The sequence below is a fragment of the Nothobranchius furzeri genome, chromosome 4 (assembly GCF_043380555.1).
Source record: "Nothobranchius furzeri strain GRZ-AD chromosome 4, NfurGRZ-RIMD1, whole genome shotgun sequence".
Classification (NCBI taxonomy): domain Eukaryota; kingdom Metazoa; phylum Chordata; class Actinopteri; order Cyprinodontiformes; family Nothobranchiidae; genus Nothobranchius; species Nothobranchius furzeri.
In genome coordinates this window covers 85,011,574-85,025,060 of record NC_091744.1, presented here as the reverse complement: position 1 = coordinate 85,025,060, position 13,487 = coordinate 85,011,574, and the positions used below count along the sequence as shown (strand labels likewise).

Genomic DNA, 13,487 nt, shown 5'->3' with positions numbered 1-13,487 from the left:
ACAAAGAGGCAATGAACGCCTCAAAGACATGAGAGCTTATCACATTCTTCAATTAGAAGTAGCCATGAAAAATGTCTGACGTGCATAAAAAGTGCACGTCCTCAGTGTTTCTTTATTTTATTGTATAAATAGTTTATGAACTAATAAACATGAATGTGTGATTTTTGTGCATAGCTGATGGTGGATTCTGCAGAAGTCCCCGAAACAACCAAGTAACAGAATGTGCAGCCATTTTTTTAAATCACATGCACCTTTAGCCTGCAGCGCTCCGGTTGGGACTGACAGAGGGTGTTTGTGAGTCCCTGCTTCCTTCAGCGACCCCGGAATAACCCGCTAACCCGTTTACTCCTGTCCGGCTGTCCACACGTGGCTGATGGGACACAAAGACTCTCGCTGTGTTGGGTTACAGAGTTGAACGCGTATCTGTGTCTCCACTATCTCATCGATGTGAGACGTTGAGGCCTGATGCCTGACCTGCATCTGCCTCCAGACTAGCCCTCTCTCACTCTGGTTGGGTTCAGGTTAAGTGTTCAGTGTTGGATACTTGGTCAGAAATACATTTTCACCCACAGAGGATCAACATGTGATGGTATCTCCTCCCTGTACAGGCCTGACTTAAACATTTGTCTGATTATCTTCTCCTCTTCTTGTTTCCCTCACCCTCTCATCTGACTTTTATTTATTTCTCTTTTCGTCACCTCACCTTACGTCATCACTTGCCCTCCACCTCCTCCCAGTCCGTGGTAAATCTCATCAGTGAGCTTCAGGAGCAGATGTGCAAGTTTCAGGAGGAGATCAGCACCCGCATCCAGGAGAAACGGGCCCTGGAGGGGAAGGAGGGGGGGCCCGGAGGCCACCCAACCCAGGACTGCAGTCCTCCTGTCGGACCCGTCTGCTCGGACCTGAGCCTCTCTGGGTCCGATTCCCGGAGTTGCAAAGGAGGACAGACTGTGCACGTAGGGAGACTTGATGGATGAACTCCTCTTATACTCCTTCCCCATCATTCCCTCTCTTCCTCTCTCCTCCTCTAACCCATCCTTACTCCGCCTGGTATTTGGATTTTCCCACAGAATCAAACTAACAACCCTTGGTGATGTGTGTGCAGAGTGTTTATGTCCTGCAGGGTTGTCGGGATGACGCTCTGGTTTTTGCAGAAATAAGAACGATGATTGGTTTCCTAAATGCTTCCACACATTTAAGGAGTTGGGGATTATTAAACCTGATCCTGGGGAATCTTTCTGTGTCCTTCTCCTGAAATATCTGAAACGTTTGTCCTCGTGAATCCTCGTCCGGGGTCGGCGTTGTGTTTTTACACCATCGGACGTGGTCTGTTTGCATGAAGACTTTTCTTCCACCTACTAACAGAGTTTCTGCCTGCTTCCTCCTGCTCTGACCAGGTGGATGGGTTGTGTGACGAGAAGTAATTCTTTACAAGGTTTCCCTCAGACTCTGATGATGATCAGCTGGCAGATGTGCAGCCTGGACCCTCTCCAGTCATGTTCTGGGTTCCTCCTCTTCCTGCCTGTTGATAACTGCACATTGTGGTGTTTATTTCAGGAGGATCCTGTTTCCCTTATTAACCTCAGCACCGTCCCGCCCTGGAGACTTTTAATAACTGCACTAAATATCGCCCTGATGTTAAACCCTCCCGTTCATATCTTAGCATGCACGTCCCAGCGCTGCTGACAGAGCTCTGCTGATTCTGGTATTTGGATGTGGTCTCTTCGTGGTTTATGACTTCTAAAACTTGCTCAGAACGGACTTTTACTGTTGAATCCGGTGTTTTAAATAAAAGGGTATGTTTTTCTGGCTTGTCTGCAGGATTTGGTTCAGGAAGTTAAGGAGCTGAAGAACAAGGTGGGGGAGCTGGAAGGAGAGAAGAGCCAATATGAGAGGAAACTCCGAGCCACCAAGGTACTCGGCGGCAATGTGCTCCTCTTGTTGTTCAGGAACAGCTGCAGATCAGAAGCAGAGAGCGGCTTTGTGTTTGTGAAAACAGCTGCAGGGATTTAGAGTCGGATGATTATCAGATCAGGCTGAAGCTGGCTGTAATGTGGTTCTTTCATTCTTAAACCCAGAACTCCTGCAGGTCTTAAAAAAGTCCGGATTTTCTTTGAGTTTTCCAGCTTTGAATAAGAATTTTTGAAAAATACAGTTTTGGAAAAATGTATTTAATTCCAGAACCAAAAAAAAACTCATTTGTTGGGGGAAAACTGCAGCAACAGAAGTTTTATTTATTTTTGACTTTAAATTGAAACAGAATAAACTTCTTGCTTCATTAAAGAGCAAGTCACCCCCTACCAGAGTCTTACTCCGCTCCCACTTCCTGTTTGAAAAATGCAACAAACGCTGTTGCCTAGCAGACCGAGAGGGCGGAGCCACTAACAAATACACACACACAGACTCACAACGACATTGTGACATCACAATGTACCAGCTAACGTTCTAGAGTACCTCTTAAGCTTGGTTTATGCTTGACGCATTCACTTTTTGCTTGGTGATGCGGCTCGCGGATGGAACGCGCTTCACAACTCGCAGCGTTTATGGTTCATGCGGCTTGTCTCTGCGGCGAGCCAATATTCTCCCAAACTGTAGGGGGCAGCATGGAGCTCTACGGCATGCATCCAACACTACACCATAGAAGAAGTAGAAATTACTGTTTACAACACGGCATTCCAGCAGTTTTAACAGCATCCTCGTCTTTTCCGACAGTGCGAGCTATTTCTCTCCAAGAATTATTAACAACATGTTGATCACGGTGATCTCTGAGAGCTGAATCATACAAATGTCTGTATTTACGAACCTCTGCCGTACTAGTTCTTGCCGGTCCGCCATGTTTTTCCGCGTCCGTCCGTCCGCGTGGTTAGAAATTTTTGGAGGTGCGCGTTGCGGAAATCTTGGGCCGTGCGGAGGCGCGGTGGAGGGGCGTGGTTGTTAAAATGACGCAAAATGACGCAACTTTTCCGTGCGGACCTCACGGACGCGTCAAGCATAAACCAACCTTTAGCCAATAGCGATGGCAGATTTACATTCAAATGCAGTGCAGAGTTTTTACCCGACAACGGCACAACACAGGCAGTTTTAGGCAGAAAATTTAAATTTGAACTAAAATGCACTAAAGTGCAAAACTATTGACTACACGTGTCTGCAGCACGATTAGACACTCGTTTATATAGTTTATCAGAAAAAAAATTTGATTTGGGGGTGACTTGCTCTTTTAAAGACTTAACTTCTCATCTAAATATAAGTTTTAACCTTTTTTTTTCACTAATCTACTAAATATTGACAAATTTAGGATTTCAGCAGCTTTTATTTAACTTAATGTTTAATTTAAAAGGGAAAATTTGGTTTTCGACCATTTTCTTTAACTTTTCTGCCCAAATTTGAGCAGTCTTGATTCCATTTAAAGAGAAAATAGTTGTTTTTTAAATAAATCATCTCCCTCCTGACACTTTGCTTCATTTAAAGGTCCAACTGCTGTTGCTTACAGTCCTCCCTTCCTCCTCTCTTCCTCCCTCCCTACTTCTTTATTAACTCCTCTCTGCGGCTTGCTCTCTCCACTTTTATTTTCCGCTTTTCTCCCCCTCCTCACCCGTCATTACCCTCTTCCTGTCGTCCTCTCTCTAGCTCTCCATCTCTTATTCTCTCCATGTGTGTTACCAGTCGCTCATGACCCAGCTGTCCAGCCTCAAGCTGACTGTGGAGCACACACAGCTGGAGAAGCAGCACTGGGAGGAGTGCTGGCGCGGTGCACAGGTGCCTCCTCTTCCTCCCGCTCCCCCCTCTTTGTTTTTTCTCTTGGGTCTTTTGTATTTTTATGACTGGGTCTGAGGTTTTTCTTTCTGTTTTTTTGCACTCCCTCCTAAATGCACTCACACTTCTCCATGCATATTTCCTAATGGCGTTCATTTGGGGTTTTTCAGTAATTTTCATGCATTTTAGTTATTTTTGTTCTGTTTAAAACCATAAATATTCATTAGACTTAAACTGGTCTGCAAAATAAATGTTTGCAGTGAATGCAAGTTTGCATGGACAGCTTACCTGCATATGATCCTAATGTGTGTGCATCAGCTGTTTGTGTGTTTACGTCCTTATTTGTTTACATAAAATTATTACCTGCACAGATGAGGTAACTGTAGCGTCATTAGTGCCATATTAACTTTAAAATGATTTCCAGTTGATAGTTTTCACCTTTTTTTACTCATTTTTTAGCTGAAAGCAGTCAGATGAATCTGCAGACTTTGATTAATTTCATGTTTTGAATAAAAACAGCTGCATTTACTGCAAGCTGCACGGGTTTGTGCCAACACCTCTCTGTTGTCACTTGTTGTCTGCAGCTGCTTCGTCACACTGAGTTGTAAATGCACTTTATTTACTTTTTCATCTTTTATTCTTAACTGAACGTTTGCTGACATTTTAATGCTTCTTAAGATGAAAGCTGTGCTACTTAATGCCTTTTTGCAGTGTATAAATATCGAGAAAATGACTGTAAAACCAAGGAGATCTGTTGTTGTCGTGAGTTCAGCGGCTCACGAAGGAGTAATTGTGCTGTTAATCAGCTCATCAGTTCGTTAGAGACTCGTCCTCACCCCGTTTCCCTAAACTCATGTTTGTGTTTGACATTCGGTGATCTGGAAGCCCCACAGTTCAGTCATCCACTTTTGTCTTCATCTACAGGCAGAAATGTCTGAGCTGCAGCAGATTTTGGCCTCCAAAGATGCTGAGATTGAGTGCCTGCAGACCCAGCTGCTGGCCAGAGGCGGCAGCGCCAACAACGCGGCAGAGAGAGGTACGCACGGCTGACAGTGTGACTGATCGCAGCAGATCCACGTTTGTCAGTGCAGATGTGTGTGAGACAGCCAGCGATGCGCGTGTCTGTCAGCTCAGATTACTGCAACATATAACCAACCTGTCCCTCTCTCCTCTGATGTGAACTGTCTGACTCTCTGCTGCCCTCTGCTGTAGAGGAGGTGTATATCAAGCATCTGATTAACAAATGTAAGGCATGGCTGATCTCAGGGGTCCAGTGTCAAACTAAACCTTTGTTTATGCTCAACGCTCCACTTATCTTGGTGAAACAAAGTCTAACAAATGAAATAAAAGGAAAATCCATTTAATGGTTTATTGGTTTGATATGAGACTGGACCCGAAATATTATTGGCTCTGTGAACGAAGCTCTGCATCCTTTTAAATGAACGTATCTTAAAGAATGTGCCTTGTAGTTGCTTTAAAATGTAGTTTTATGTTACAAATCGGGATTTTTTTTTATCCACAAGAGGAGCAAAAGCTTAAATATCCCAGCATTCCAAGAGAAGGGAAAATTAACACTCCCCTTCAGTCACTTTATCTGACCTGCCACCATCCTGGTGTTTTTTGATTTATCCCAGAACCAGATTTAATGGATTTTTTAATATGATCATGAAAAATATATTTGCAAATGGAAAATCTGTTCTTGCTTGCATATTGAGTCACAGATTAAAAAATAAATCAATCCAGAATTAGAATTTCTGACTAAGTTTAAACTGATAATTCTGAATATTGGCTGATTTTGATCAACTAACCAGATTTTTGGTGCATTTTTAGTCACAATTAATAAAAAGCTGTCCAAATTATTAAAACTCTTAGAGCGAGGCAGATTAGAGTAGAGCTGGGGATCTTTTAGGGGGACATATTATGCACAACCCACCTCTTGCATCCCTTTGTGCTGCCATGTGGGTCTCTACTGCCTCCATAAACACTCCAAATGTGCACCTGTCCTCCTTCAGTGTTTGCTTTTAGGAATAGTTTGCTTAAAACGAGCTGTATCAAAAACTATCTGTTTGTGATGTCACAAACAGGAGAATTTTAATAGAACCACCTCTCACATGTAAGACTTCTCTAAGCCCCTTCCAGATATCTGAGCTTCTCAGCTTGAGTGGGGGATAGGTGGGTGCAGCCAGCTCTAGCATGTTTTCTAAAAGTGACAGAGCCCTGAAACGGCTCATTCTGGAAGGTTTTGAAAAAATATTAAGAGCAAAGTTGATAAGATTGCTTCAAGTGAGAGGGATTTGGTGCAAAGTACCATTGGCCATACAACTATTACAACTTAAGATAAAAGTCATAGCATGTCCCCTTTGTGTATCGAACAATAAAAAAAATAACACCTTATGGTTAAAATGTTACCCGTACTATTTCTTTGTTCATTTTTAAAATTATCCTTTTGGTTTGACTTTAAAGAACAGTGGCTAGGCCTTTGTAAACGACTTTCTTTAAGATTTGTTCCGTATTTAAAGAGCAAGTCACCCCCAAATAAACTTCTTTTTTGCTGATAAACTAAATAAACGAGTGTCTAATCGTGCTGCAGACACGTGTCGTCAATAATTTGGCACTTCAGTGCATCTTAGTTAAAATTTAAATATTCTGCCTAAAACTGGCAGTGTTGTGCCGTTGTCAGGTAAAAACTCTGCACTGTATTTTAATTTAAATCTGCCACCGCTATTGGCTAAGAGGTATGCTGTGATGTAATCTGGTACATTATGATGTCACAATGCTGTCGTGAGCCTGTGTGTGTGTGTATTTGTTAGCAGCTCCGCCCTCTCGGTCTGCCAGGCAACGGCATTTGTTGCATTTTTCTAACATGAAGTGGGAGTGGAGTTAGAATCTGGTAGGGGGTGACTTGCTCTTTAAAAAGATGTCAGTCGGCACTCTGGTTGCTGTGTTGTTTTTGTTTTTGATCCAGACGTTGTTCGTTTTTTTACCTTCAGCTGACGGTGGACCAGCACGTGTGCGCCGTCATTGTGCATTTGTTTCGTTTGTTTATTCACATCAGCATGGCTGTCATGTCTGTCGCCAGCATCCCTCCAGGTGTCAGTCAGGAGGTAATGAGCGTGAACGTTTTCTTTTTTCACTCTGTCAGACCAGGAATACCAGAGACTGAAGGTGGGGATGGAGTCTCTGTTGGCCTCAAACGATGAAAAGGTAAATAAGTCACCTTCCTATGCTGGTGCTGTTCCGCTCCTGTGGCTGATTTTCTAAAGCTGTGAGGTTTGTGACCACAGGATCGCCGAATAGAGGAGCTGACCATTCTGCTCAGTCAGCATAGAAAAATGAGGGAAGTGATGGCTCTCACACAGGGTGAGACTCGCATCCGTTTCCTGTTGCACAAGTTGTCAGCTCTAAATGATGCTCTGTGAATATTCACTCCATTAATGATGTCTGTTTCTAACCATCAGGGAGCAGCGAAGAGGAGCTGAGCGGCAGTCTGAAGCTGAGGGCGATCACACACAAAGCACACTCGGATATCATCAGATCTGAGGTAAGACGTTTCATCCAAATTAGAAAGAAAAGTAGACAAATCTGAGGAGCTGGTTGAGTCCTTAAATTCACTTTTTAATGTCCCTCTACAGATGTCCTCCAGAGGATCGTCTCCACTCATGCTGTCTTCGTCCCCTTTTCAGGGAGAACTGGAATCCTGGTAAAGATGCCTAAGACACTAAATCAGCGAAGGATCGAAACCAAGCCGGTTCTTTAATCCAGGTGTTGATTTGTAGTTTCCAGAACTCTGTGGACGCGTCGCTGTTGACCACCGGGGACATGAGTTTCTTGAACGGCTCGCTGTGAGTACTTTAGTAGAAACTAAAGAGAACACAGAATTTGGTGGTTTAAGATGTTCTGGGTTTGTTTTCTAGACACCGGCACAGGTTACTGTCCAGCAGCCTGGAAGAGCTGCAGAGTGGATCTCTACAGAAGGTCTAATAAACTCCTAACTTCTAAAAAACTCGGTGGTTTTAAGATCGATGCTTGATGACTAACTCGGCTCCTTCTGTCTTATTACTAACCTGCTTATTCTGTATGTTTGCATGTTGCTTCTTCTTCTTCTCTCATGTTTGTTTTTGGCTTCAGGCTGGAGAGATCCAGCAGGTTGAAACTGAATCAGATACAGGGATTGAGGTACTAACCCCCACCCCCACCCCCAGCTGATGCATTTTTACTAAACACATTTAAACTAGAGTTCAGCTGCTTATTAACCACGCTGACTTGTATATCTCAAAAAAAGCTCTAAAATAAAAAATACACATTATTTTTTATTCCATTTAAAGACTCAAAATACCAACATAGCTCATAAAAATACACAATAATACTTTTGTTGTTATTTAACTGTTTGATGTGCAGGACTGCCCATTGGTGGAGCATATTTTAGTCCCTATTTCTTATTCAGAACTACAAAATAACTAAACTAAAATATTAAAAGAAATCTGGAAATATGTGATTAAAATGTATCCTAACTGCATTATTATCGTAAAATAATTTACATATAGCTTTATTATATGATAACCCTCATGGCTCCAAATGAATAAATAATTTGTTTTTGTTCTCTTGGTGTTTTCTTCATCTATTTGGTTTTTTAGTATGGAATACACATTTTACTAGTTATTTCCTTAAAGAGCAAGTCACCCCCAAACCAACTTTATTTTTTCTGATAAACTATATAAATGTGTGTCTAATCGTGCTGCAGACACGTGTAGTCAGTAGTTTTGCACTTTAGTGCATTTTAGTAAAAATTTAAATTTTCTGCCTAAAACTGTCAGTGTTGTGCCGTTGTCAGGTAAAAACTCTGCATTTGAATTTAAATCTGCCATCGCTTTTGGCTAAGAGGTACCCTGGAACGTTAGCTGGTACCATATGATGTCACAATGTCGTTGTGAGCCTGTGAGTGTGTGTATTTGTTAGCGGCTCCGTCCTCTCGGCAACAGCATTTGTTGCATATTTCAAACAGGAAGTGGGAGTTGAGTAAGGCTCTGGTAGGGGGTGACTTGCTCTTTAAGAAATACCTTTTTTTTTAATGTTCTTTTATTTTCACTTTTTCCGAGTTTTTAACCCAGGCTAGTGATGGTCCACAGAAATGACTAAATACAAACTGTGGTCAAAATGTTCCTTTATATTAGCATTTTTCTTTGAGTTATTAAAAAAAATAAGCAGAAAAATGATTACAAACGTAAAAGAAGTCTCATGTCCTGGAAACAAAACTTTAAATTTAGGATTTTAACGTATTTGGGTGAGCTCTCTGGTGAGGGTGAACAGGTCTGGTCCAAAACCTAAACTTTTCATCACACTGGATGAAAAACCCTTACAGCAGTGGCTTTCGTCACTTCTGCTCTTTCTGCCATGTTCCATTGAAAAGTCATTCATAAAACCTCTGACGGCAGAAAAGTGATGCAAGGCTTTTTTTGTTTTTTTATTTGATGAACAGCTCAAGAGTTAAATGAAGCAACACCGAAGGAAATAAACTAGTGTATAGCACAAATATTAACAAATAACACTATTATTTATTAAAACTCAAACAAATGAGCTACAGGTTCAGGTAGAGTCAGTCGTCCTCCGTCTCTAGGGTTTTATTTGTGATGTAACACCCCAGCTGCACTGTGGCCCCCTCTGTTCAAATGACCTGTTGTCAGACGCTCACATTTATATAAAAGAAGCACACTCTCCTTGTGGATCACAGCCAGCCGGACGTGTATTAATCTCAAAGACAGATCCGGGGCTGTGACCCACCTGAAGTAGCTGTCGGTAGTCCTCGGCATCAATTCTGCCCCCCGGCTGTTTCGCTCCGCTGGCCTTTCTCCCATTTTCCTTCAGATCCCGGCCGACTTTAATGCCTGGTCAGATTTCTGCATCGTCAGACGTTCACCCTCCAAAGGACATCCTGTTATGCAACAGAGCGATGCACATCAGTCCCACCTCACTTATCTTTGTGCAACGAGAGATTCAGAACACGCTTTTACAATTTAGGTTTTATTACTTCTGAGAGTTTGCTTGTTTGGGATTAATCTGCTGTATTTTTTTTTTTTTGATGCCTTTCAGAGTCCCCAACTAGAGCTGAGCAAGTACCAAACTCTGCCGGGGAAGCTGAGTAAAAAGAGCAAAGCGAAGGACGAGCTGAACGGCAGCAGAGGGACAAATGCTGAGTATTTGTCTCCTGTCCACTTCTCGCCTTGCCACAACGAAGACTACAGTCTGAGTGAGTTCAGCTGAAGATGAGCTAGGTCAACAGAGTCCGACTCCCCGCTGACATTTCCTTGTAGCAGAGGAATCTCACCACAGAAACATGCATCAACTTCCTACAGTGATCCCTCATTTTTCGCGGTAGATGCGTTCCAGACCTGCCCGCGATAGGTGAAAATCCACGAAGTAGGGACACCATATTTACAGTACAGTACTATATTGAATTATCGCATGATCACATTCTCTTTTTGTGGGTAAAACTCAAGAAAAAAAATTTTTTTTACTTGGTTTTTTTATAGTTTTATTACAAAAAGTGCATTTTATGATGAAATTGATGAAAAAAAACAGGAATTTCTTGATATTTCACATAGAAAAATACCGCGAATCGGTGAAAAATACCGCAAATCGGCGAATTTCCCTTGAATAAGGCTCCAAAGAAAAAATCTGCGAAGTCGTGAATCCGCGATAAACGAACCGCGAAGTAGCGAGGGATCACTGTACAGCATGAGTTTAAAGAAGCATTTATTAACCTGGAAACATATTTTCTTGTCAAAAATTAGGTAAAAACTAATTGCACATATTTTTGTATTGATAGCAGGAAATCTGTAAGAAAATCCCTCCACTTTATCTTTAAAGAGACGCTTCTTTTAAATCTGTTTGTTATGGCAACACACATTAATTTCCAGGAGTCTGGTCATCACTGAAATAATTTAAATGAAAGATTTAATCTCATAACACCACATTTTTCACATTCAAGTAGTCCATTTTCTTTGATTTACAGTCTCTACCTCTTCAGCAGGACTAGTACATTCCCCTAAAACTCTAACATTTACACCCTTTGGTGGAGACTCTTAAGTACTGCAGGTGTATTGTTATGCATTTACACAAACAATTAATTATTTTATAGGCTAATTGGATTTTTACATTGTATTTTAAATAGTTGCTGACGAATTATATTATTGGGTTTTCAAACATTATTTAAAAGTAAAGTTTTTGTTGAATAATGTTGCAAACATTTTCATAGAAATTAATTTTCCACCCGTTTAAATTCAAATAGTTCCACACGTTTGTTTTTGACAACCAGATTTTTTAATTAAAGCTGAAGGAATAAATTAATTCAATTCAATTCAAAAATACTTTATTAATCCCAGAGGGAAATTGCTTAAATTGGGATTTGTGGCTTCAGTTGAGGTATTATTTCAGCCTTTCCAATGTTAATCAGCTGCTCCCGATTGTAAACCAGCTAATGTTGCCATGGTTACGCATCATAACAAATGCTCAAAAAGTGAAAAGAGGGAAAAACTAGCAGTAAAAAATCCTCCAAGCTTCACAGCATCAGAAACAGAAAAGTAAAATGTCCAAAAAAAATACCATTTTTCTTGAGAATCTAGAAAAAAAATGTCCAAAAGAAAGGCTAAACTCACATATAGTCAACAGAGTTACTCCAACATGCAGCCACCCAGAGCAGCGCAGTTCCGGTAAATAAACCCTTTTATAAAAATTATTTTTAATAACAATTTAATGTTGTAATAACTAACCTGATCCCAGTACACCAGCTGGATTCCAGCTGATGGGACGAGGAGGGAATAATCTGACTTGGTACAAAAATATTCCCAAAACACATTCCTGGAGTTGAATCGTGTCGGATTATTGAATGTGGAAATGTTTTGGAGAAGCCAGCTGAGTTTTGGTCAGCGTGATGTTTATGCTTGATATTCTGATAAATCCCACATTTAGGATTAGAAATGGCAACTTTATGTGAACAAGTTGTAACAAAAAAACAAACAAATGTATTTTAAAGAGCAAGTCACCCCCTACCAGATTCTTACTCAACTCCCACTTCCTGTTTGAAAAATGCAACAAATGCTGTTGCCTAGCAGACCTAGAGGGCGGAGCCGCTAACAAATACACACACAGGCTCACAAGGACATTGTGACATCATATGGTACCAGCTAACGTTCTAGGGTACCTCTTAGCCAATAGCGATGGCAGATTTAAATTCAAACGAAGTGCAGAGTTTTTACCTGACAACGGCACAACACTGACACTTTTAGGCAGAAAATTAAAATTTTAACTAAAATGCACTAAAGTGCAAAACTATTGACTACACGTGTCTGCAGCACGATTAGACACACATTTATATAGTTTATCAGGAAAAAATAGTTGATTTGGGGGTGACTTGCTCTTTAAATGCTCACCAACTCTGACAACTAACTTCTCACTAACTGCTCCCTCTCCTTTTTCTCCTCCTTTTTTGCTTTTTCGTCTTATATTTTTTATTTCCCTGTCTGTGTTCTGACTGCAGTTCGCTGCAGGAGTGCCAGCGCTCCAGTTTTAGGTACGGTATGCTTTTCCAGACACGTCAACGCTCATGTGGAAGTAGGCAGTCTGCAGCGTTCCTGCTCCGGAGTCACACAGATGTGCAGAAACATCCTTAAAACTCCCGAAGGAAACAGGATTACTTTACTAGCTGTCGGATCAGGCGGCTCTTGTTAGGTTTGGGATTAACGGGAACTCCTCTTGACTGCCCGGCTTTAGCGTTTGTTAATTTTAAAACCATTTGCACAAAACCACTTGTTTTAGGAGCTTCGAGGGCGGAGTCCCAAAGTAAACAAACCCGACGTTTCCTGACCTCCATGTTCACCCTCACAGTTCAGATCCAGATGTTTGTGAAGCAAATGAAGACAGTTGTAGCTGATCAGGGATTTTAGGGATTTAAAACGTTGAGCTTGACATAAAAACAGCATTCTCTCTGAAGGTGCAGTAGGATTTACTAACTCAGGCCTTCGCTTCTCTTCCCGTCTCCTTACATAACTAACCACCTCTGACTCAGGATCTCCAGGGAAACATGACCTCTATGATGTTGGTGGGTATTGCTGTCAGGAGAAACTCCAAAGCATCATCTTGTATGGAGTTAAAATTCATTTGACTGTTTTAATGTAAAATCTGAAACGTCTGATTGTCAGGCTGATTGTTTGCAGTGGTTTTGTGTCTCTGCAGCATTTTTATCAATTTTCCGGCTCTCTGTGATGTTTTCCATCTCTTAAGCATTTCTCTTGTTTTCCATCAAGCAGCCATGTTTTTCTGTTTTACCGTGACTGCTGGCTTGCTTTGTGTCTTTGACGATTTTTGGTTACGTCTTGTTGGTTTTCTCACATTTATTTAAAATTAATTTCATATTTGGTGTTTTATCAAGTCAACAAGCATTTGGATCTTTAACGGGAAAAGTTGCTGCTCTGATTCTTTTTCTGTTTCTTTGCCTCTGACAGACAATCTGGAGAAACCAGACGAGTGCATCTTGTCTGATCAGTCCCCGCTGTCCTCTGGGGTGGACTCTGGACAGCAGTCTCCTGTCTCACCTGAGAAAAGGAAGGGCCAGAGAGGCATTAGGAAACTTTGGGGGAGGTAGATGTTGAAGCTGACTGGTTCAGGTTTTCTTCTAAATTCTGTTTGCAGTTTCCAGATCTATTATTTCTGTTTCTAGGATTCGTCGCAGTCAGTCGGGG

General features: G+C 41.4%; 1 protein-coding gene across 20 annotated transcripts in view; it reads left to right on the top strand.

Annotated features, from left to right (window-relative positions):
* Positions 1 to 13,487, top strand: part of ppfibp2b (PPFIA binding protein 2b) — a 98,357-nt gene that overhangs the window by 74,355 nt on the left and 10,515 nt on the right. For 8 of the 20 annotated variants that reach the window (XM_070550548.1, XM_054733412.2, XM_070550544.1 and 5 more), the window contains 17 exons: positions 738 to 956; positions 1,822 to 1,914; positions 3,628 to 3,756; positions 4,678 to 4,789; positions 4,966 to 4,998; positions 6,896 to 6,957; positions 7,038 to 7,113; positions 7,212 to 7,294; positions 7,386 to 7,453; positions 7,530 to 7,595; positions 7,668 to 7,728; positions 7,882 to 7,929; positions 9,841 to 9,997; positions 12,287 to 12,319; positions 12,815 to 12,847; positions 13,251 to 13,386; positions 13,466 to 13,487. The exon at positions 13,466 to 13,487 is cut by the window's right edge and continues 98 nt beyond it. In XM_070550548.1, the coding sequence (XP_070406649.1) occupies positions 738 to 956; positions 1,822 to 1,914; positions 3,628 to 3,756; positions 4,678 to 4,789; positions 4,966 to 4,998; positions 6,896 to 6,957; positions 7,038 to 7,113; positions 7,212 to 7,294; positions 7,386 to 7,453; positions 7,530 to 7,595; positions 7,668 to 7,728; positions 7,882 to 7,929; positions 9,841 to 9,997; positions 12,287 to 12,319; positions 12,815 to 12,847; positions 13,251 to 13,386; positions 13,466 to 13,487 (1,431 nt within the window). The remainder of the gene's footprint in view (positions 1 to 737; positions 957 to 1,821; positions 1,915 to 3,627; positions 3,757 to 4,677; positions 4,790 to 4,965; positions 4,999 to 6,895; positions 6,958 to 7,037; positions 7,114 to 7,211; positions 7,295 to 7,385; positions 7,454 to 7,529; positions 7,596 to 7,667; positions 7,729 to 7,881; positions 7,930 to 9,840; positions 9,998 to 12,286; positions 12,320 to 12,814; positions 12,848 to 13,250; positions 13,387 to 13,465) is intronic. The other 12 variants (XM_070550549.1, XM_070550546.1, XM_070550547.1 and 9 more) reach the window with 12 other exon arrangements.